This window comes from Onychomys torridus, chromosome 6 (genome assembly GCF_903995425.1).
Source record: "Onychomys torridus chromosome 6, mOncTor1.1, whole genome shotgun sequence".
In the NCBI taxonomy this organism is placed as follows: Eukaryota; Metazoa; Chordata; class Mammalia; order Rodentia; family Cricetidae; genus Onychomys; species Onychomys torridus.
The window spans coordinates 30,645,459-30,670,400 of record NC_050448.1 but is presented as its reverse complement, the minus strand read 5'-3'; the positions used below and the strand labels follow the sequence as shown (position 1 = coordinate 30,670,400).

At 45.5% G+C, this 24,942-nt stretch overlaps 2 protein-coding genes across 2 annotated transcripts; both read left to right on the top strand.

The window, feature by feature from the left end:
• Window positions 1–96: 96 nt before the first annotated feature.
• On the top strand, window positions 97–9,862 carry Ndufc1 (NADH:ubiquinone oxidoreductase subunit C1). The gene is made up of 5 exons (XM_036189648.1): window positions 97–435; window positions 6,140–6,397; window positions 7,026–7,129; window positions 7,887–7,966; window positions 9,708–9,862. The coding sequence occupies exons 2-4, from the start codon at window positions 6,331–6,333 to the stop codon at window positions 7,944–7,946; spliced, it is 231 nt and encodes a 76-aa protein (XP_036045541.1). The 5' UTR covers window positions 97–435; window positions 6,140–6,330; the 3' UTR covers window positions 7,947–7,966; window positions 9,708–9,862.
• A 5,655-nt stretch (window positions 9,863–15,517) lies between these two features.
• On the top strand, window positions 15,518–22,854 carry LOC118585911 (mitochondria localized glutamic acid rich protein). The gene is made up of 4 exons (XM_036190903.1): window positions 15,518–15,642; window positions 19,905–20,008; window positions 20,319–20,412; window positions 21,871–22,854. The coding sequence occupies exons 1-4, from the start codon at window positions 15,561–15,563 to the stop codon at window positions 22,512–22,514; spliced, it is 924 nt and encodes a 307-aa protein (XP_036046796.1). The 5' UTR covers window positions 15,518–15,560; the 3' UTR covers window positions 22,515–22,854.
• The last annotated feature ends 2,088 nt before the right edge of the window (window positions 22,855–24,942 follow it).

Genomic DNA, 24,942 nt, shown 5'->3' with positions numbered 1-24,942 from the left:
GAGGGCTTTCCCACCCGGGTCACACCTCCCAGCGCGCAGGCGCGGTGACCCGCTCTCCCCACCCTCCCTGCACCGGAGCCTGCCGGGAACGCGGAGGCCGGCGCGGCCCGCGGAACCGCCGAGTCTGGGTTGGCTCTGCCGGTCCTTCCAGTGCCGAGCGCCTGGGGAGGGCCGCCAACGGCGCTGCCGCCGCCGCCTCGCCGCAAACAGCCTTTCTGCTCCTTCTCGCTAGACCGGCCTTTCACTCATTGGGGTAGACTCGCCCGCGTGGTGTAATCGTAGCTTGAGCAGCGAGTGCCAAAATGCTGGTGGCGGTGTGTTGAGAAGAGATGTGTGTAGTCGTTCAAGGTCCAGGTGCCTAAATTGTGAGCAGAGGCGAAGGGTAAGATGAGAAAACCTTCGCCTCCGTGGGGACTTGTGAACCGATCCGAAGAGGTGAGGGCTTAAGCGTCTTTGAAAAGCGTCGAAGAGCTTGACCTATGAAATGGGCTTGGCTGGCTAGGGCATCTGTAATTTTGTTGACTGTGGTTAAGATAGCCCGGATAGGTCGTTAGCCAGATCCGAAGTGGCATATTTGTACTGCCAAAGGAGCCTCTGAAGGTTGAAGTCATATAATGCAGGGTTGAGGAACAGGCTCTGTGAGTCACCTTGATGAAGTGGAGTTGAGGGTCGAAACTCCTGGAGTTGGCTTCTAGCTTGTGCTTAGGATTGTAACTGTCGAACTGCCTGTTGCCAGAAATCCTCAAACCTTAGAGGCCGAACGCACTGAGCAAGATCAGACCTGTGAGTGGAGACGATCCCTTCCACCTGCCGACAGTTCATAACAGTTGACAATAAAACCTTTACAAAGTGACATGCTATTGAGTCACAAGAGTCATTTTATCCTTGGTTATCTCGTGCAGGCCTTGTAGTAGTCTGTGCATCATGAATCATAAAGATGTGCGGGAGTTTGCCTTTTTTGAGTCTTTTTTTTTTTTTTTTAACAGATACTTTGTAATTTTCAAATTGTTCTTTAACTTCCCTGGTCTACAGAATGAGTTCCAGGACAGCCAGAGCTACACAGAGAAACCCTGTCTTGGAAAACCAAAAAGAGAAGGATTATAGCAAACCCTAGGGTCTCCTTGAATACTGTAATCTCTGTAAATTTAGGAACATTAGGTCGGTGAGATGGCACAGTGGGCAAAGGCCCTTACTATGCAAGCCTGGCAACCTGAATTTGATTCCAGAAATCACATAAAGACAAAAAGAAAAGGGCTCCACAAAGTAGTACTCTGCCCTCCATGTTGACACACATAAATAATAAGGGAAGGGATGGGGCAGGAGAAATGGCTCATTGAGTAAGAGCCCTGTTGCTCTTGCAGAGGACCTGGGTTGGGCCCCCAGCACCTCTGAAGGCAGCAGGTGTGCACAGGGTGCACATGCATACATGCAGACAAAACGCTCATACAGACAAAATAAAAGAAATTCCAACACATACAAAGACACAAGTAAATAGCTTTTCTGCGAGTGTATGCTGTTGGAGCTCTAACGTGGTGCCTCCTGCCTGCCAGACAAACGCTTCTACCATTGAGTGGGCTACACCCACAGCACTCGATACCAACTCCTGTTTTTGAGATTCTACACATAATTTTAAAAATTGTAATGTTTTCTTAGCATGTTAATTATACACAATAATGGTTCCTGTCATTTTTCATATATGTACATAACATATTGCAATCTTACATACATACCTTTTTCCTCTCTTGTCTCCCTCTACTACTGTTAATCCCCTCTTCTCACTAAATAGCAATTTTGCTTGTTTGTTGGTCTTGCTAAGTAGCCCAGGCTTACCCTGAACTCACTTCCTCCTTCTCTGCTTCCCAGATGCTGAGCTTGCAGACATAGTACCCCATCCAAGTCTGAGCAGCGGGGTAGGGCGGGGAGCTTTCATTTGTTTTTTATGAAAATCTTGATGTTGCCAGGCCCAGTGGGCACACCTTTAATCCCAGCACCAGGGAGGCAGAGGCAGGCGGATCTCTGAGTTCTAGGCCAGCCTGGTCTACAGAGCGAGATCCAGGACCAGCACCAAAACCACACAGAGAAACTCTGTCTCAAAAAACTTTAATGTTTATGTGTGTGTGTGTGTGTGTGTGTGTGTGTGTGTGTGTGTGTGGCGTGCGCATGCGCACGCAGATACTAGTACCCATAGAGGTCAGAAGAGAGTGTCAGATACCTTGAAGCTGGAGTGAAGTAATTGAAAGCCACCCAGGTCCTCTGGAAGAGCAGTCAGTTCTCTTAGCTGCTCAACCATCTCTCCAGGCCCAAACAGCAGTTTTTAAGGTTCAGTGAATACTGGCCTGGTTGCAACCCTGATTCATTTCTGAGTTAAAATGCACCTACAGATAATAGTCTGACCATAGTCAATGACATGATCGCCTGAACTCAGTAATAAACCGTGGACTCTGATCACACTACGTGACAAATAGAAAGTGAACTGGAGCTGTGCTTTGAGTGCTCCTTGTATTTCCAGGAAGTCACAGCCAAGTCTGTATAGCACTGCAGCTGCTGAGGACCTTGCAGCTTCCCCGTCATTGTGGTTAAAGGGTTTCCTCCAGCTGGGTCTAATGGTGTACACATGTAATCTCAGTACCGGGGAGACTAAGGCAGAAGGACTTCAAGATCGTGATAAGCCCAGCACTTAGGAAAACTGTCTTGAATGAGAGACTAGAGGCCAGTCTGTACTTGCATTTGATAGAAAAGTGACATTAAAAAAGCCTATCACCCACACTTAACAAAACAACAAATAGTCACATTTTAGGATGTTTAATAAAAACGTATGTACATAAGAAGCCATCCTTCAGGTCCTGAATTTGATCTATGAACTTAAATATCTGTGGTTTTTAGGTTTTTTTCTTCTTTCAATTCTTGTTCTTTACCCTCTCCCTTGGACATATCAGTCAAATAAGATGTTTCTTCATGGGAAAATCCAGGGCTAAAACTTGTTTTCTAGCTGCTAACTCAAATTGCCCTTCACCTAGGTCACAGATAAGGTTTTCAGCATTTAAACTCAGAACATGGTATAAATGGATGTTTAAAAAGACATCTACCAAACTATAATAGCTGTTAGCTCTTGGCTGGGTTCTTTTCAAAATGAGTTTCATCTACAGCTGCCTCCTCCAACTATAGGGGTCCAGTGAGCTCCAATATGCTGAGAATGGTATACCCACACTTCATTGCTTCCCAAATTATACACCAGTAAAAGGACACAGGGATCAGCTTTCCGAAAAGGCACAAAATGGACTTTCCCAGTGTAGATCCTGAAGTCAGTGATACGCTTACTGGCTCTGCACACTCTGACAAACCATGGCTTCTGTTTCAACTTGTCGAGGGCTCGCAAAAGCTGTGTCAGGACAAGCTCTGGCGGCGTGGTGTAGAAAGAGTATACAACTGACGGTTTGCTGAGTGGACCAGAAGCCAGGAAGTTGAGAGCCAGCGACTGACTCAGCGCATTAGTAGGCTGGTTTGCTTACTTGAGCATGAGTCCAGGAGGCTCAAACTAGGTTACAAACCGAAGTAACTCACACTTTTAGTAATATGTTTAACCACCATTTGTGTTTTAAAGTGAGCCACAAGCACAATATAGTTATTTTACCTTTCGTCGGTATTATCTTTTCCCCTCTTGCTCTTTTTTAATACATGTCTTATGTAGTTAGTGTGAGTGGATGGATATTTGTGCACACATGTGTGCTTGTTGGAGCACCCATCTGGAGGTCAGAAGAAAACTAGAAGAAGGCTGTCCTCTCCTTCCAGCAAATGGGACGTGGCAATTAAGCCGAAGTCTTGAGGCCTAACAGGAAGTGCCTTTCCTCGGGGTTAACTTTCTGCTCCCACCTTTTTTCCTTCTTTTCTAAGAGGGTTTCTTATACTAGCCCAGGCTGGTGTGGGACTCTTTGAAACTCAAACTACTCTCAAAATTAAGGCTCTCCTGCCTCAGCTTACCAAGAGCTGGGATTAGACATGAGCCACCACACTCTGTTAATGACTTTTTGTTCTAATAAAAAGATTTTAAAATAATATTGCTAAAATAACATAGAAAAATCCTAATACTTATTTTGTTATTGAAGTGGACCTAAACAGCTTCAGGTTTTAACAGATGACTTTTAAGGTAGGTTTCAGGCTGGAGAGACGGCTCAACTGTAAGAGCATACATACCCAACAAAGACCTGGGCTTGGTTCCCAGCACCCACTTCAGTTGGCTCACAGACACTTAGAACTCCAGCTCCAAAGAATGCAATGCTCTCTTCTGATCTCCAAGCCAGCTTCATTAGTCTACCACACCACCATATGCACACAGAATTAAAAATAATAAAATCTTTACAATGTAAAAAGAATGTATTATCTGTTACTTCTACTTTTTCAAATTTTATTTCTTTATTTACTCACTTGTTTTTTCAAGACAGGGTCTCTCCATGTAGTTTTGGTGCCTGTTCTGGATCTCGCTCTGTAGATCAGGCTGGCCTTGAAGTCACAGAGATCCACCTGGCTCTGCCTCCCGAAGTGGAGGATTAAAGGAGTGAGCCACCACTGCCTGGCTACCTATACTTTTTAAGAACATGGTCTTTGAACACCAGGTAGAATTAAGAATCCAGTGAAACAGAATCTCAGTCAATTCTGCAACATAAAAACCAGCTGATGATGGATTGGAGAGATGGCTCAGCAAGGAAGAGTTCTTGATGCTCTTGCAGAGGACCCGGGTTTGTTTCCTAGCACCCAGAGCCCACTGGACAACCCAGAGCTGCCTGGAAGTACAGACCCTGAGGGAATCCAGCACCCTCTTCTAGCCCCGGATGTTTGCAGTTACTGTCAAGCACTTGACAAACAGGCACAAACACAGACATAAAAAGGAAAACGTTTAAAGCAGCTGATCCGCCAGGGTGATCCAATGGCTCTGACCTTCACTGTCACCGTCCAAGCCCCTGTACACATATACATGTCACAATGTGAGCCTACACACACAAACTATAAAGGAAACATTAAAAAACAGAACAACCAATTAGTACAAAGTCTTGCATAGACCAACAGGGTATTTGCTACTCCCAGATAATTCCTAAGCTTCCAACAACCCTACAGGATAGGTTTTATGCTACAGATGTAAAACTGTGGTAAAGATTAAGGAACAACTATCATAGTATTGAGATGTGGTGGACACAACTGCTACCTGAGCCATGACAGCTTGGGTCCTGTTCTGCATGGACACATGTGCAGTCCCACCTTGTTAGGTGGGCTAACAGGACCACTATATCTGGAGTCTGAGAATCACACACTGGTTCCCTTTGCCGTCTGGATGCCCTTCCTGAACCAGTCAGAGTCTTTCATGTAACAACTACAAGAATTCCATCAGGGAGCTGGAGAGATGGCTCAGAGGTTAAGAGCACTGACTGTTCTTCCAGAGGTCATAAGTTCAATTCCCAGCAGCCACATGGTGGCTCACAACCATCTGTAATGAGATCTGATACCCTCTTCTGGTCATACATGCTGTGTACAGAATAAATAGGGGTTGGGGATTTAGCTCAGTGGTAGAGCTCTTGCCTAGCAAGCACAAGGCCCTGGGTTCGATCCTCAGTTCCAAAAATAAAAAATAATAAATAAATAAATCTTTAAAAAAAAAAAAAAAGGAATTCTATCAGGGCTGATCTTATAATTCCAGCTTCTCAAGAGGCTGAGGCAGGAGGATCAAGCTCATGGCCACCTGGGCAACTTAGTGAGACCCTATCTCAAAAAGTGAAAAAGCAATGTGGGGTTATGTAGCTCAGTGGTAGGGCACTTGACTAGGATATAGGAAGCCCTGTATTCCTTCCCTAGTGAATAACAGATCTTGAGAGTCAAGTAATCTTGAATATAAATAGATTTTAGGAACTGTTAAGAGGTCTTTGCAAATATTAAGTTCCCTTAGTCGACAAGTTTGTCTTTGAGACCATCTGTTAATTGATGCTAATAATCACAGCACGTCCTGTAGCCAATGTAGTGATAAAATAGTAAACCTCACCATAAATTAACTCACTGTCCCTGAAACACTTAATTAACCCCAATTTTATTCTTCAGCAAAACACTTCCCTGGGAGTGGACAAACTGCTTTCACCCTTTCACCCTTGTTTTACAGACAGACCCCAGAATCCGGGTTCTAGGAAACCTTGTCCTGAAGCTGGGACTCGGGCGCACCTGCGAGTCCCGCTTCTGCTGCCAGGAGGCGCTGCGGTCCGCCGCCCCTGCCGGAGATGCGCGCGCAGGGAGAAGGCGGTGCCCGCCCGACGAGACGCGCACGCCGAGAAGAGGCGGAGCCTGTGGGGCAAGATGGCGCCGTCCTCGGTCCTGCGCCCGTTCTCTCGGCTGCTGGCCCCTGCCCGGCTGCCGAGCTGCTGTGAGTGTCTCTTCAGGCCCTTTCGGCCCTCGGCCTACTCCCCCTCAGCACGAGTCTTCCTGGAACCTCCGTAGGAGGAGGAGGGTGCGGCGCAGGCCGTCCTGCAGTGACCTTCACCGGCCGCGGTCCGAGGTCCCCACTCCGCATCATCGGCCGTCCGCCCGCCTCCAAACTACCACTTGGCCTCCGAGTGGATTTCGGGTCTTTATACCCCCGGCTCTACAAATGTGCCCAGGAAATAACAAACGGGGACTGGCTCTTATCTTCCCCCTCCCGAGCCTATGAGGGCCGGAGACACCTTAACGAGGCTTGGAAGGTGTCCTGAGTCCCAAGGACGGCCGCGTGGCTCTGCTGGTGGCCCCGGACGAGTTACCTCAGTTCTCTGGACTATGATCCCTTGACTGTTTAGATTGGGGCGGGCAGACAGAGTATAAACGACAATTTTAAAAGCCAGGAATGGTGGGGCTCGCCTGGAATCCCAACCCTGGGGAGGCGGAGACAGGCGATCAGCGTGGTCTACAAGAACCCCATCTCAGAAGAGAGTTTCTTGCAATAGTACGTACACTAGTAAATGTTAAGTTTTCCTCGCTGCAAGTCAATAAGGTATACATTCTCTCTCCTTTTTCAGCTTCAACACGGTCCAAGTTCTATGTCCGGGAGCCGGAAAATGCCAAACCTAACTGGCCGAAAGTTGGGCTGGCCTTGGGCACCTCGGTTTTCCTGTGGGTTTATGTGAGTAGCCTACCCATTGGATCCCCTGGAGCTGGAGTTGCAGACATTTGTGAGCTGGCTATTGTTGGTCCTGGAAACCAAGCTTGGGTGCTTTGTTAGCAGTACATGCTCTTAACTGCAAAGCCATGCCCACAGCCCCAGTCTCGTACTCATTCTTGAAAATTTTTCCTGATGGAAGGCTCAATAGCTGCCGAGAGCAGTAAGGATTGAAATTAGGTCTGAGTCCCATGAATGTCATCGTGTATCAATCATTGTTTCAGTTACATACGTCTATCAGACAGCGGCTCTGAGAAAGTAGCTGTTCTCTGACTTCTAGTTAACACACAGAGACATGAGGGATGGGGTGGGTCATTCACTCACAGTGTCAGGCCTCAAAGCTTGGAAATACATCCTGCACAGTCCGATAAAGTGGACCTATGCCCTCTACAGGAGCATATACAAACAAAGACAACTATACATAGACACACATACAGGTATACTCTGACACATTTGACAACTAGAGTGTCATTATTTTATAATTCTCTGTCATCATATGACTCCCATTGTATCATTCTCAAATTTAATGTCAGGTTGTGGTCAAGAAATCTACTCCACTAATGATTTTTGAATTTGAATTTCTTAGCTTTTTATTTCTAGTAAAATAGTAATTGTTTTAATCTACCCTATTTCTTTTATGAAACCTAAGGATCTTTACTTGGTTTCCTCCTCTTTAAGCCACCAGGAAGATTACATTTCTACTTTTAACCATTAATTGTAGCTCATCCAACAACATAATGAAGACGTTTTGGAGTATAAAAGAAGAAATGGATTGGAATAAACTTTGGCAATGTTAATATAGTAAGTATGTTTCTAGAGTAGATAGATTATGTAAGCTAATTTATCTGTTTGTGGCTGTGACGGGGTCTCACCACTGGGCATGCCTTTTTTAGTGCCAGCATTAGGGTGACAGAGAGGTAGGAAGATCTCTATGCGCCTAGCCTGGCCTACATAGTGAGTTCTGGGATATCCAGGGCTAAGTAGAGAGACCTTGTCTCAAAAAAGAGAGAGATGGGGTCTTACTGTATATCCTTGAGGTCTCTATGTAGACAGGATCCACCTGCCCCTACCTGTGCCTCCTAAGTGCTGGGATTTAAGGAGCAGGCCAGCACTCCTGGCCTGCAGCGTAACTCAGTGCTGGATAAGGTCATACGTACTATAATGCCAATACTGTAGAGATTGTGGCAAGGAGATAGTCTGAGGCTAGCCTGGTCTGCACAGCAAAACCCAGTCCCAAAGAGAGAAAGAAGGAAAAAACAGTAAAACCAAAAGTCACCCTAAATCATACCTTCTTTACGAGTACTTTCCACATTGTGTTCAAAGCACTGAGGACAAATTGGCATAATTTGTATGAGTTTGCCATGTCTTGTACCTAAGTGTGAATTCTGTAATGGCAGAACTCTCATCTATTATATTAATGTTATGTTCTCAACAGTGCACTGAATACCCAGCCAATCTAGGAGTGTAATGTTGCAGAATGAATGAATGTATAGAATGAATGAATGTATAAAAGTGGTGGATTCTGAATTCTTTTTCTGCTTAGTCATTTCATTACGATTGCCACTATAGCTAGCATCCAATTGAGGAATTCAGATAAAGCCTAATATTAATGAGATATTTTACATGCTCTAATTTAAGAGAGAGAAGACTTGTATGTGTGTGCGCGCATGTGTCACACACACAGACATGCATATAATATGTATATTACACAAGTATATGTAATGTATATGCTTTATTTCTGAAAATTATTTGGAAGAAATCCTTTACCCTTTATAAAGTAAAAAATCCCTCATTAAAACCCCTTAGCCTCTGGGCTGGGAGATAGCTCAGTGGTTAAAGGAACTACCACACAAGCATGAGAGGCAGAGCTCAGATCCCCAGAACCCTTGTAGAGGCTGGCTTGGCAACCACTTGTAATTCCCAAACTTTGAAGGTGAGCAGAGGATCCCCAGAATAAGATGACTAATTAGCCACTGGTAACTTCTGGGGTCAATTGAGAAACCTTACCTCAGTGAAAAAGGTGGAAAGCCATTGACGGAGACTCCCAGCATCAGCATGCATACATACCATACACAAAATACTTGTTTCCATGGATTAAATCTGCTAGATAATAAACATAGTGATTACAAAACATATTCAAGAATTCTCAAATGTAACACTTTAGGGTTTATTGTCCAAATCTTTTGCCTCTTTTTTCCTATTAATGCCACTTTGTCCATTTCTATGTTTTTGTTACAAACTTAAAATCAAGTACTGATTCTATTTAATAGATAAGTTTTCTAGATTTTTTTTTTTTCTGGTGCTCTAAGGTGAATTATTCAGAGAAGTCTGACTTTTTTTTTTTTTAAGATTTATTTTGAATACAGTGTTCTTCATGCACTCCAGAAGAGGGCACCAGATCTCATTAAAGATGGTTGTGAGCCACCATGTGGTTGCTGGGAATTGAACTCAGGACCTCTGGAAGAACAGCCCCGAGAAGTCCGATTTTAACATTATCTGATCAATGAGTGCATTGGATTGAATTTTTTCCTCTTCCTTGTAGGTCTGCTTCAGATGATGATCATGGTCGTTCCGCTGGATTCACCCATCTGTTGAGTTATGGGTATGAGGGGAAAAGTTATATATGAATGTGTATCAGTTAACATGTGCATTTTACATTATTGAACAAATAAAAATACTTAATGTTCTTCACATGTAGAGATGAATTTACTAATCACTGCTGGTGGACTCATTCAGCTTTTAACTGTTTGGTTTTTTGTGTTTGTGTGAGTGCTTATATATATGTAAGTGTACCATGTACGTGCGGTGCTCATAGAAGCCCAAGCTGGAGCTGTGCGTGGTTAACAAGGGTCTTGGGAACCGAACTTGGGTCCTCTGCAAAAGCACCAAGTGCTTCTAACTGCTGGGCCCCTCTCGTCCCTTTCCTTCCTTCCTTCCTTCCTTCCTTCCTTCCTTCCTTCTCCTCTTGTCCTCCTCCTCCTCCTCCTCCTCCTCCTCCTCCTCCTTCTTTTTCTCCCTCCCTCCCTCCCTCTTTCTTTCTTTCTTTCTTTCTTTCTTTTCTTTTGATTCAGGGTCTCACTGTGGCTTTCTGGCTGTTCTAGAATTTACTGTGTAGTACAAATTGGCCTTGAACTGACCCCCCTGTCTATCTGTCCTGAGAGCACCATTGTGCCCTGCCCTTGTCAACTCTTTTTCAAAATATTTAGATGCCAAAGTACTCAAAATACAAGAGAGCCCAAGTAATAGTTTGTTGATGAAGAGGTGATAAGTCAAATAGTAAAGATAAACCATGTTATCAGAGTTGCCTCTGTCTCCATTTACTTGAATTTGAATGGATTTTATTGACATGACTGGGTGTTTGTTTAATGTGAATGAAGAGTGTTTGTCTGCACGTGTGTGCACACCATCTGCACTCTTAGTGCCCTGGAAGGTCAGAAGAGGGCACCAAACCCCCTGGAACTGGATTTACAGATGTTTGTGAGCCTCCGTGTGGGTGATGGGAACCGAACCCCAGCCCTCTAGAGCAGTCAGTGCTCCTAACTGCCAGGCCATCCAGCCCCATAGTGACTTTCTACTCACGTTTATGGCCCCGTGGAGTTTTTCCACTGGCATTCATCCAAGTTACAGCAAGCTATAGGGTTTGTCTGTTGGGGTTTTGTTGTTGTTTGGTTGGGGTTTTGTTTTGTTTTTCCGAGACAGGGTTTCTCTGTGTAGCCTTGGCTGTCTTGGAACTCTCTGTAGACCAGGCTGACCTTGAACTCACAGACATCTCCTGCCTCTGCCTCCTAAGTGCTGGGATTACAGGCGCTCGTCCTCGCCGCCACCTCCACCACCACTACCACCATCACCAGCAGCAGCAAACCATAGGTTTTTAAAGAAGGGGACTAAGCTGTAAGAGTCTCAGTGGGGAAACGACTTTCTGGCCTGACAACCAGCAAGGATCTCTAGAATCCTCAAAAAGGTAGAAGAGAGTTGATTTGACCTGATTGTCCACGGACCACACGTACATAGTAGAAATAAACTAAAAATGAGTACAGGTGAGGGCGCTACATGGTGGCCTTGAAACTAGACTACATCACAAGATCCTGTCTCCAAAAGCTGGAGACAGCACAGTAATGAAACCCTTGCCTAGCATTCTTGAAGCCCTGGGTTTAATCACAAGTATCATGAAAATGTTAAGAAGGGAAGAGAGTTAGATATGGTTTAAAATTATCTCTGCTGTCAAGTCTATTATAATTGGTATTGCATGTGTTTGGGGGCTGGAAAAAGCATGGCCTAGTGTCTTTCCATGACACTCTGGACAAGAAAAATTCTTAACTATAGTCTTTGAGAATAATTACACAGATGCTATGAAGAGTCAAATATAATAGTAACCTAGCTTGTATGGGTTTGGATTCCTGCTAGAGTGGGGACACTTGGGAGATTGTAGACCAATTTCATGCAAATGCAGTACCAGAAGGGCAGTCTGTCAGGAAGGAAGTCCAACAAAGTCGTGTCCTCCCTGGAGCACGTGGATATGTTAGACTCCATGCCAAAGGGGGGGTTAAAATTGCAGCTGGAATTAGGGTTGCCAGTAGGACAACTCCAGGTGAAATTACCCTGGAGTATCCAGTTGGGCCCAGAGTCATCACAAGGGTCTTCACAAGAGGCTTGTGAAATCCAACCCACTATTGCTGGGGTATGTGTTCCCTGTAGTGTGTGAGTGACAGATCTGGAGCCTTGCACCTGCCACTCAAGCCCCCTGTAGCTGCACCCTTCCTGGGTTTGAAGTAGAAGGAGGCTAAGAGCTAAGGAATGTCAAGAAAAAAAGTGAATGCTCTTGTTGAATGTAAGCCCAGTGAGACACACCCACAAAGCTTCAAGTTAATAAATGGGTGGTGTTTCAGGTTGCTTCATTTGTTAATACACCTATAGGAAACTGGTGCTGTCACATAAAAATTGAGGCCCAAAAGTCAACTCCATATTAATAGCACTTGTCACAAAACAAAACAAAACACCTCATACCTCTACAGAGTCCAGAAAACAATAGAGTCTGCACCTACTTTGTATGAACCTCTCTCTTGAGTATATCCATTTTAACTCTAGTAGGAGCCCTTCCTGATAACCTGGACTGTGTGTGGTGGGGCAGGGTGGGGGGGCGCTATTTCGAGACAGGGTTTCTCTGTGTAGCTTTGTGCCTTTCCTGGATCTACCTCGGTAGCCCAGGCTGGCTTTGAACTCACAGAGATCCATCCGCCTGGCTCTGCCTCCCAAGTGCTGGGATTAAAGGTGTGGGCCGCCGCCGCCGCCGCCGCCGCCGCCGCCGCCGCCACCACCTAGAAAAAAAACTCTTAATGTTAGCTGTGCTAACTATGTGTCTGCATCATTGCTCAGAGCTACCCCACCCCACCCCACCCGCATGGTAAGGAGAAGCAAATAGTGCCAGGATTTACACCTCAAGTCAAGGGCTGATGGGCGGAGCAAGAATCATTTCATTTTGATTCTAGATTCCCAAAAGAACTTAGATCAAAGGATTTTTTTTTTTTTTTTTTTAGCTGAGGATCGAACCCAGGGCCTTGCGCTTGCAAGGCAAACGCTCTTCCACTGAGCTAAATCCCCTACCCCTAAAGGATTTTTTAAAAGACAGACTCTCTTACTGTGTAGCTCTAATTCTGGCTGGCCTGGAACTCCCTGTGTAGACCAGGCTGGCCTTGCACTCCCAGATCCCACTGTGATAATTATGGGCATCTACAAGCCAAAGGTCATTGGGAGACAGCAAAAACTAGAAAATGCAGGGCGTGGCTCCCCCGAACTGTGCTTTCAGACATCTGGTCTCAAAAAAAATGGTTTCCTCCTCCCCAAAATTTCTTCACTTGTTTCTAGCCCCCTCCCCTGTGGCTGCTGCTGCTGCTGTGTGTGTGTGTGTGTGTGTGTGTGTGTGTGTGTGTGTGTTCGGGAGAGACTGTAAATTACCTGATGTTAGCTTTTTTTTTTTTTTTTTTTAAGAATTCTTTATTATATATACAAGTGTTCTTTCTACCTGCATGTATGCAGGCAGGCCAGAAGAGGGCACCAGGTATAATTACAGATGGTTGTGAGCCACCATGTGGTTACTGGGAGTTGAACTCAGGACCTCTGGAAGAGTAGCCACTGCTCTTAACCTCTGAGCCATCTCTCCAGCCCAGATGTTAGCTTTTTTTTTTTTTTTTTTTTTTTAATGTTTATGTGTGTGCATGTGTGTTCAGGAGAGATTGTAAACTACCTGATGTTAGCTTTTGTTTAATGTGTATGTGTGTGTATGTGTGTTCAGGAGAGACTGTAAATACCCGACATGGGTTCTGGGAACTGGAAGATCAACATGCACTTGTCCACTAAGCCGTTTGGGAAATGATTCTTTTTCTGCAGTACATGTGTTTTGGTGGGGGTATGTGTTTGCGTGCACATGCCATGGATGTGCATGTGGAGACCAGAAGATGACCTCCCAGGGTCAGTCCTTTCCTTCCCATCATGAGTGCAGGGATCCAACTCACGTCATCAAGCTTGCCAGCCCAAGGCTTGCCCATCTGCCTGCCTGGCATTCTTTCAAAAATGATTTTTTTTCCCATTTCTTTTTGAGACAGGGTCTAGGTATGTAGTATGTAGACCAAGCTGGGCTTGAACTCACAAGAAAAAATGCCTTGCCTCTCCCTCCCAAGAGCTGGAATTAAAAGTGTGCGCCATCACACAGGGAGCTGAAATACTTTAAAATTACCCAGCACCTAAGTCATAGAATAATAATTATTGTTGGCACTGGACCCTTGCAATGTTTTCAAAATTAGTGTCTTTGTCAACGACCAAAGATTCGCTGGAGGTCATCTGAGTTAAGCCAATATATCTGTGACCCAAGATGTTTTCCTGAACAGACCAGAAAAATGTCAAGGATTCTCTCGAGGGCAGTGAAGAATCTGAGCCTTCAGTCAGCCACAGCAAGAACTGACCTTAAAATGCACAGGGGTTCTGGGGAACCAGCGGGAAAATTCAGCAAATTTGACAACCAAAGGGCAAGGGTTTTTGGAGTTTTTGTTTTGTTTGTTTTTGAAAATAGCTCATTAAAATATGAAAAGAACCCATCGAAGCTCTCAGAGTGGAAGAGCAAGAGAACATTCCTTTGCCCTGAGACTTGAGCCTTTAGGAAAAGCGTCTAGAGGAGGTGTACTTTGTCACAGTACTGTCTCTCCCAATTGGGATGGCCATGCTCGGCTGATACAACCAACATTGTCATATACCAGACTGAAGGGTGCGGAGGAATCGTGAGCTTCAAGCAAGCACTGCCCCTTCCATCTGGCTGAGCACATTTCACATCTACTCTGATTCAGAGCTCTCCTCAGCCACTTTGCTCAGTCCTGCAACATTTACAACTCTGACCCCAGTGGTGGTGGCTCACATCTTTAATTCCAGGCAGAGGCAGGTGGATCTCTGCATTTGAGGCCAGCTTGGTCTACAGAACGAGTTCCAGGACAGCCAGAGCTACACAGAGAAACCCTGTCACGTAAAAGCAAGATTCACAACTCTGACGGGAGAGAGGGCTTGGTGTTCAAAAGCGCTTGCTACTCCAGGGTATCTTTTACCTAATTGTCCTGTAAGTGGTTTTGTTTGTTTTGTTTTGTTTTGTTTCAGCCTAATGCTCTTAGTTTTTTGTTTTGTTTTTGTTTGTTTTTTAGACAGAGTCTCGCATACCCTACGGTGTCCTAGCTATGTTGCCAAAGATCTTGAACTCCTGATCCTCCTGCCTCCTCCTCCTGAGTGCTGGGATTATCTGCTTGCTCCAGCACGCCTGGTTTTATAGCTGCTACATCCCATGCTAGGTAAGCACTTGACCTGGTATTTAAGGTCTCGGAAACAGTGGCTAGCTTAGAACTCAGCCATCGCCAGGGGGAAACCTTTCGCAGCCTTTAGTCATAAGCCTGTGGCTTGTAAAGTTTCACCCGCTACCTTTTCCTAGGAAAGCTAACGCAGTGGGTGGGATAAAGTGGCCTTCCACCTGGAGGATACACCGCGTCTGCACAAGGAGTCCTGAAACTGGTGCGATTCCCTAAGCGTGTCCAGTGTGTTCCGGAGCAGAGTTACTCCATGAAACAGAGCGGGTCAGGCACGTAACAGCCTCTTCTAAGTCCCCTATCCCTTCTGAGATGCAACCTGTAAGCGGCTGCCCGGGGTGCGGCCAAAAAAAAAAAAAAAAAGCACTACTAGAGCAGGTTAAGGGGACAAGATGCTGGCGACTAACTCAGACCCCCACGCACCCCCCCCCCCCCCCCCGCGTGCCCCGGACCCGGGAGGCTCGGGGTCTGAAACCCCACCCCGGGGCGGGGCGCTCCTGAGGCTCCGCCCCCTGAGCCTGGGTTGCTAGCTTCGCGGCTGCATCCCTGTGCGTCGGGCGATGTATCTCCGAAGGGCTGTGTCCAAGACTCTGGCGCTGCCCCGGAGGGCGCCCCCCGGCCCGGCGCCACTGGGGAAGGACGGTGAGTGCCCCGCACATCTCTGTGGGTCCAGGCTGGAACCAGCGCCCCGAACCCGCCAGCACCCAGTCACAGAAGCCTGGGCCAGGGGTGAAGGAAGCGAGGGAGGGTCTCAGGCAAGCGCTCCGAAGTTCTTGGAAACTTTGCAAATAGGGAACTTTTCCAGGTTGACCCTCTGAATCCAAATTAGACTTCCTGGGTTCCAGCGCTTATCTCCGCCAAGTAATATTTCTTCATTTTTTTCAAGTGAGGTCCACGGTGGCTGTGAGTTGTAACAGATGTGGAGTGAAAAATCACTTCAAAGAGGGTCGGGCTCACTCCTAGATTATTCAGTGAACCTCTAGGCTCCCAGAAGAGGTAAAGAAACGGATAGGTAGGTGGACATGGGGTGTCCACACGCTAGCAGGTGGGCTCCAGGCGCGGTCCGGTTCAGTGAACACTGGTGGCGCTGAACCCCGGGATCTCTCGGCCCTGAGAATCCCTTCGAAGGGGGTGGCCTCGGGTCATTCTTCTGACGTTGCTGAGAAGCTCACAGCTCCATCACCTTTGGGTTAGGGAATGCGTGAGGAAAGGGCTCTTGAAATTTTTCTAAAGAAGAAAGCACCGAGTAACGCCGCCTAGAACAAAGTAGTTGCTTGATAGATGTCGCGCCGTGCATCTGGACAGGTTTGCAGTTCCTCTCCGAGCTGCCTTTCCAGACTCTCACCACCACCAACAAGCTGCCCCCCACCCCTCACCCCCGCCCCTGGTCCATCACTCTCTGAAGCACAGCTCTTGAACTTACTTCACCCGACTCCCTGAGGCATCCGAGGCAGCTTCCAGAGTGAGGATTTAAGCGAGAGAGACAGAAAAACGCCTGCAGACAATTCCGTGAGCCACAGCGTCATTTGGTTTGGTTTGTCCACTTGTTTCCACAGCTTTGAAGTCCCCCCACATGTATTAAGCTGCCTTCCCTCTTTCTGTGTACATCCTAAGATGGCAATTTTCATCACTAGTGAGGTAGGGAGAAGCCGTTTAATGTAAACCGAAGATAATGGGGCTGTTCTGATGTTCAGCAAAGGAGAAAGATGAGTCCAGTGACCACACACACACACACACACACACACACACACACACACACACACACACACACAGAGCCCGCATGGGTTCAGAGGACAGCTTGAAGGAGTCAGTGGGTCCCAGGGACTGAACCAGGTCTTCAGGCTTGGCTGCAGACACTTTCTCCTCTAAGGTCTGTCATCTACACCACACACCACACCTTTTACATCCACTGTCCCCTACCCACATCAAAATCAAGGCAGTGTTAACATTCTAAACTGCAGTTAGAAGTCCTGGGTGTAAGGGTCCTAACAACTTGGCTTTTTTAATGGAGCTCAGGATGGAATCCAAGGCCCGACATTTTACTAGGCAAGCCTGCTTCCAATGAGTGTTGAGCTACAGCCACAGCCATAATTCTACTTTTGTTTGTTTGTGTTCTTTATTGTTTATTTATTTTCTGAGACAAGTTTCTCTGTGTAGCCCTGATTGTCCTGGAACTCTCTCTGTGGACCAGGCTGGCCTTGAACTCAGAGATCCTCCTGCCTCTGCCTCCCAGTTCTGAGATTAAAGGCCAGCGCCAGCAGTCCCGCATTGACTGGAATCATAAATTTGTCTTCCTTTGTGGGCATTGATTGATATCTTATTGATACTTCCTACTCTGGTTAAAAAAAAAATACGTTTGTTTCAGTTTGTTTTTGGAAGACACATTTTAACTTTTTTTTTTTTTTTTTTTTTTTTTTTTGGTTTTTGGAGACAGGGTTTCTCTTGTGTAGCTTTGCCCAGTTCCTGGAACTCACTTTGTAGAACTTCTTGCCGGGCAGTGGTGGCACATGCCTATAACCCCAGCACTCAGGAGGCAGAGCCAGGTAGATCTCTGTGAGTTCCAGGCCAGCCTGGTCTACAGAGTGAGATCCAGGACAGGCACCAAAGCTACACACAAAAACCCTGTCTCCAAAAACCAAAAATGTAACTTTTTTAATGAATAGGCTTAAAATAGTTCATTGAGAAAGTATCAGAAAGGCAAAATATAATATAAAAATCACTTATCATTAATAAATAAATGATAAATAAATCACTTATAAAAATCAGTAAATATCATTGTTTATGGTTAGTCTACTTAGTTTTAGAAATTTTTATTGTTTTTGCTTTATGGAAACAAGGTGTAGCTACCCAGACTGGTCTGAAACACTTAATCCCTCTGCTTCACCCTCCCAAGTGCTGGCATTGCTGTGTGCACCAGCATATGCAACAACTACAGGTCTTTTTCTCTTATATGTGAGGTCTTCTGCCACAGGGTGGATTGTTATGGAGTTTCACAGAACGTGTGGTAGACCTTTCTCAGCAGTTCAGAACACTCCTTGCTCCTGCAGAGGATCTGGGTTCAATTCCCAGTACCCACAAATGGCTCTGTAACTCCAGTACCAGGGAGCCTGAGGCCCGCCTTGACCTTCGAGGGCACCAGGCATGCACATGGTGCATATACATACATGCAGGCAAAACACTCAGACACATAAAATAATAAATACATCTAGAACAATAAAATGTTTTCTCATATAAGTAAATCCTAATCCTCACATTGTATAAGTCTACTAAAATATATTTAATTAATTCCTATTGGAATAGTTCTTATTGCTATTTTAAATAACTCAGCTGAAATAGTCTTTAAGTGTACTTGTATTCCTGAAGTTTTCTCTTTTTTCCTTTTTTTTTTTTTTGTTGTTGTTTTGTTTGTTTGTTTGTTTGTTTGGTTTGGTTTGGTTTGGTTGGTTTCTCTGTGTAGCCCTGGCTGTCCTGAAACTCCCCCTATAGACCAGGCTGGCCTTGAACCCAGAGATCTGCTTGCCTCTCCCTCCCAAATGCTGGGATTAAAGGCCTGGGCCACTACATCTCATTGCTGATAATTTCTTTATTTCTTCTTATTTAATAAGATCTTTCTGGAGTACTCGAGATGTATCTTACCCAGAAGGCAGGAACCCCTGGGTCTGACTTCTATTAGTTAAAAAAACAAAACAAACAAATAAACAAAACCCTGTATCAAATAAGTGTCAAAAGGTTGTGAGGGTTTTGTTTTGTTTTGTTTGGGTTTGGTTTGTTTGATTTATTTATTTTTGGTGCTGAGGATGGAACTCAGGCCTCCTGCATATTAGACACACATTCTACCATAGGTGGGGTGGGGTCTGGGGGGAGAGTTGTTTGTTTTAGCAATGCTGTTTGGGTCAGTGAGTTGGCTCAGCAGATACAGGAGCTCATCATCATCCACCCTGATGACCCAGAGTCTTATCTCCAGGACCCACACAGTGGAAGGAGAAAACTAACTCCCATAAGTTGTCCTCTGACCTCCACACACGCTAGATAAAATTTAAGAAGTGAGATTTTCATTATGGGATACAGGCAGATTCCAGACGTCCTCCTGTCACAGACTCCTAAGCAGCTGAGACTAGGAAATGCACAGCCAGGTCACAGATCTGTTTGTAAGCCAACAAAAGCGTCACTGAAACCGGCCCCGCAGCTGTAAGCCCAGTGTTCAGGAGGCCGAGACAAGAATGGCCAAGGGCTTGACTGGCCTCAGCTCAGGAGTGGGATCTCGTCTCGAAAAGCTGAGGGTCTAGTGCACTTTAAGCATGTGTTCTACCTGTCCTTAACTGCAAACTTTATCTTTAGGTATAAGTGTGCTTAATTAATTTTTTTGTTATTTTGCTACACCCCCCCCCCCCCCAGCTGAGGACAGAACACAGGGCCTTGCACTTGCTAGGCAAGCGCTCTACCACTGAGCTAAATCCTCAACCCCTATGCTTAATTAATTTTTAAAGCAATCATTTCTTTCTTTCTCAAATGGACAGCTGAAAAAAGAACAGAAAAAAGAAAAGTAATTATTTTTGATCATATCTGTTTTGGATATATATGGAGGACTGTATTTCTTTTGCATCTCATTTGGCTGTTAACCTGGTTTAGTTTGTCTGTCATTTCTCCTCATCCACATCTGCCCTTTCCTGATGCCTAACATCAAGATGGCAAGCTCCACAAGCAGTCCTCAAATCAGACCCGAGGCTGTTGGGTGGAATTACTACCTCACCCTGACTCCCGCCTCTAACACTGTGTTCGCTGAACTGAAAATCCACTGTGTTAATAGGTTCCAAATTCACCGAGAAGAAAATGCCTAAAAAAATGTATTCTTTATGATGCCTGTACTGTGGTGAAGGTGACCACGATTAAATTTGTTTTCCTAGCATCTCTTCGCCGAGTGTCATCCAGCAAGTTCCCGGGAACATCTGGGTCCAATATGATTTATTACCTGGTTGTAGGCGTGACAGTCAGCGCTGGTGGATATTATGTAAGTGCTTAAAGACCTATTAAAGAATTCATGTGCCCGGCTCGATAGCTCACGCCTTTAATCCGAGTGCTCTGAGTCCAAGGTCAGTCTGGTCTGCATTCCAAGTGCCAGGACAACAAAGGTCCCTGATGGAGATGGGTCCTGTCTCTAAAAAGGGGGGTTGGCTCAAGCAGTGGGCAGGCATTGATTCCCTCCTCTTCTGTGCTGCCCTGAAATTGTTCTCGAAACGTCTAGTGGTGATTGCGTAGAGAATTAAACGCGATGAATCTTAGAGAGGGCTGAAGAAAGCTAAGCACGTCTTTTCTTTCAGACTTACAAGGCTGTCACATCCAAGTCAGTCAGACATCCAGAACATGTAACGGATGGGAAAGAACAAAGGAAAGCAGAGGTACAGCCTCTTCCGGGTAAAGTGAATTTCTTACTTTGTTTATTTATTAGAGACAAGGTCTCAGGAATCGCGCAGGCAGGATGAGCCTAAACCTGTGGTTCTCCTGCCTCCTTCTTGAGCCTGGTTACAGACGGGCACCACCACACTGGCTTCTTTGTTTTTTTAGTAATTGAATCAAGAATGGCTATGTGGAAGAGTCCACTCAGGAAGGAAGACCGCAGTAACCTGGAGTTGCTAGTTTTAGATGAGCGCGTTTGATAACTGAGCGAGTTTTCCATGTGCACCGCTGAGAGGTGGTTTTAATTCCTTTTTGTGATAATATTATTTCCACTGCTCAGACAGCCGTTCATGCAAACAGAATTTTAGTGTCTGTCTCAGCAGTTTGGCCTCTCGTTTCCCTATTACGGTTTTAAATTATAAGCTTTTTTTTTTTTTTTTTAAGTTTTGGCAAGCACCACCCCTGTGTCGTTCTCAAAAGTATACTTCACATGAGTTGAATCAGTCAGGCATCTTGAGTTCATGAGCCTGGAAAATGGTCACTGTGGGAACAGAAACTTTACAATTTCACCCTAACATCATCTTGCCTTAAACAGTTTACTTTAACTTTTTAAAGATTATTTTATTTTATGTGTATGTGTTGCCTGCATGTAGATAAGTATACTGCATGTGAATACCTGGTTGTCATAGTGTCCCATCCATCCTCTGTGTCTCCTCTCCTGCTGTCTCTACCCCACTCCTGACCCCCTCCCCCACCTCCCTACCTCACACCCTCCTGCGGTCAGGTCAGAAGAGGGATCCCTGAGATCAGAATTTACCGAGGTTTGTGAGCCACCACATCTGCGCTGGGCAGCAAATCCTGGTCCTCTGTAAGCCCCAAGCTAATTACTTTAAATGATACTTTTTTTCTATCTCAACCATAATGTTAGTATCAATTACTGTGATCACTATTTAGGAACAGGGATATTAGCAGCTCAGGAGTCAGGTTTTGCTTTGTGGTTTTGTTTGTTTTGTTTGGGGGGAAGGTTGTTTTGGTTTGGTTTGGGTTTTTTTTTGTTATTGTTTGAGTTTTTGTTTTGTTTTATGTAGGTATTTTTTTTTTTAACAGAATCTCACTGTGTAGGCCAGGATGGTCCTGAACTCACAAACATTTATTTACCTCCACCTCTGGAATGCTGGAACTAACAAGTGCGCACCTCAGGGCCATGCGGACATCCCGTTTTAACTTTTTGTTATGACACTAGGAAACACGGCTCTGGAGGGTAAAGGTAATCACATTACTTGCAAAATGAAGCTGGAGGATCAGGAGTTCGAGGCCATCCCAGGTTACATAGCAGATTCATGGCTAACCTAGGCTGTAGTAAATGTCTCAAAAATGTTTCCCTTCAAATTAAAGTAAAACAAATTGATTGCATTACTCCACTTTATTCCCATGTTCTTTCCATTAATATTTTGGTTAATGAACCAAATTTTAAAGGCGAAAAGGAGCATGTGGCAGAAGCTGAAAAACCATGTTCAGAGGCTGGAGAAATTTCTGTAAAGGAAGCAGAATCGGTACATGCTGAGGAAGTCCCAGAGGCCGCAGCTGGGCCTCCAGAAGAGTCTCCACAGGTCCCTGCAGAGGCTGCCCTAGTGGAGACATCTGCATTGAGCGAGGAGCCTGAGCTGCAGATCACCGAGGCTTCACCAGGAGAGACCACTGAGGGAGTCCCTGAACCCGCAGCAGAGGTGGAGAGCGCAGCTCCTGAACCTGCAGCAGAGGAGGAGAGCGCAGCTCCTGAACCCGCGGTAGAGGAGGAGAGCGCAGCTCCTGAACCTGCAGCAGAGGTGGAGAGCGCAGCTCTGGAACCCGCGGTAGAGGAGGAGAGCGCAGCTCTGGAACCCGCGGTAGAGGTGGAGAGCGCAGCTCCTGAACCCGCGGTAGAGGTGGAGAGCGCAGCTCCGGACCAGGCTGACGGGGCTAGTACCAGCAAGGAGGGGGAGGGTACCCCTGGGAAGCAGAGCTGCCAGGAGAGTGCTGAACTAGAAGAAAGCCCTCCCTTAGGCTCAGAACCCTCTGCCCAGCAGGAATCACGAGAAGAAACCGAGGTCACAGCAGAAGCAGCCTCACCCCAAGGCTGATCTGCGAAATTCCATAGTTGCTTTTGTATTTTTAGCAACCTTAGACCTTCTTTCTAGAATTTAATATACCTTAAAGAATCTGGCTTTTACTAATAGATGTGTGGATTGGGATTTGGTAATTTACATGTCTTAATAGTTTTCTACCCACTAAGATCAAGCTGTGTAAAGAGCTTAAATAGTATTAACTTGGCATTTAAATTTTAACGTTTTAGAAATTGAGTTACTCATGCATCTTGTATTCTCTTTGATTTTTGCTCTGCCTTTCTCTTACTATATTATATGTAAGACTGGATTACTGAGTTTGATGTGAACTCATTTAAATAAAATTAAAAAATCTTAAGTGTCTCTATTCTTTCTTGATGTGGGGGAAGGGAACTTGCGGTTGGGATAAGGATGACTATGGCCCAGGCTGACCTAGAGCTCACCACTTAGCCTAGGCTGGCAGCCTTGCTCTGTCCTGGGCTTATAGATGTTAGCCACGATCACACCAGGCCTAGGGGTTCTGTTCTTACAGTGCACATGTCGAAATACACTGTATTACACATTACCACGCATGCATACATCCTCATAATGTTAGTGAAGGAAGAGCAGCACTCTGGAGAGCTCTGTCCTTGCCGGGATTGTTATATAAGAGAGGGTGACAAGCTTTTCTGGTTCAGTTCAGTGTTTGCTGAGGATTGACACTTCCTGCCAGGAATCATTCATGCACGTATGCATGCAACAAATGTTGCAGCCTACCAGCCACGGTTTTAAGTAATCCTCAGTTCAGAGTAGAACTAGATAATACGACAAATAAAGTTATATGTGAGGATTAGGTAGAGTTTGTAAGTGTCAGTTGGGAGTAAAATTGTCATTTTATATATGACAGTAAAACCAAGTCTTATTTTATTTTATAAAGACAGTCCTTGCCTCAAACTCGCTACATAGCCCCAAGGCTAGCCTTCAGCTCCTAATCCCCCTGACTCAGTGTTCCAAATCCTAGATTTATAGATGTGTGCCACCATACCCAACCAGAGCAAGCCTTTTTACGAAGGTGTCTTTTAATAAAGACGGATGACGCTGGGAGGAAGCCCTGCCAGGTGAGGGAACAGAAAAGCACAAATGATCGACAGCCAAAGCATGCTGGGAAATTCCAGAATTTTGAGGTAGCCAGTATGAGAGAACAACCGGAGGTGTCTCAGGAAAGAAAGGGAGTGGGTGAAGCCAGGCACAATGATGCACGCGTGTTTTATCCAGCACTCAGAAACTGAGGGCAGAAGTTCTCGAGTTCAAGGTCAGCTTTAGCTGCGTACACAGAAGAACCTTGTTTCAAGAGAGCAGGCGGGTGGGGTGGGGGAGATGGCCTAGATAACATGGAGTTATGCAAGATTTGGGGCATTACTGTAGTTAAATGTGGCCGCTGATGACGTTCTGTTTTGATCCCCTTAACTGGGAACATTTGCTCCCAGCTGCTATGACTGTTCACATCCTTGCCCAGCCCCCATCCTGCCTGGCCCTCTCTCCAGGCAGCTCACAACCAGTGACTGACAGTCATTGCAGTGGGGTTACCTGAAGTACAGTGCTCCAGGCTCTGCCGGTTCAGGACTGAAGCTGGCCCCTGGGAGAGACCACATCCTGCCCTTTCCTCCTCCATTCTCTAGAGAACATTCCTCCAGTAACAGTACTCAGGAACCTCTGCGCCTAGGCAATTTTACCTAGGATGATTGGCAGTGGGTGTGTCTAGATGAGGAAGGAATAGATGGATGAAATCGGCAGATGGGCCAGCTAATGCCCCTGGGATCTGCGAGGACCCGGGGCTTAATCATGACTCTGAGGACAGACTGACACCTTGTATCTGCCTCTAATTTGTCTCGGTATCGTTGTTTATGAGATCCACAAATCTAAGACCTGAGCCTGGATAAGAGGTGTTCATTCACTGAATCCTCCAAGATGAAACAGATACACTCCTTAGTGCACTCACACACAGACACACTCCTTAGTGCACTCACACACAGACACAATCCTTAGTGCACTCACACACAGATACACTCACTCCTTGGTATACACACACACACACACACACACACACACACACACACACAGAAATACTACAGATACTATATCTGTCATTTTTATTTTGTAATTAATTTATTTTTTATTATTATTGGGGTTTTTTTGTTTGTTTGTTTTGGTTTTTGTTTTTTGTTGTTGTTTTTTTTTTTTTTGAGTCAGTGTTTCTCTGTGTAGTCCTGGCTGTTCTGGAACTCACTCTGTAGACTAGGCTGGTCTTGAACTCAGAGATCCTCGGGCCTCCATCTCTGGAGTGCTGGGATTAAAGGCCACCACTGCTCAGCTCTTTGTCACTATTTTAGTTAGGATCGTTTCTGCTGCAAAAAAGAGACACTAATTGATGATTCAGGGACAGAGGGAGTCGTCACATAAAGGAGGC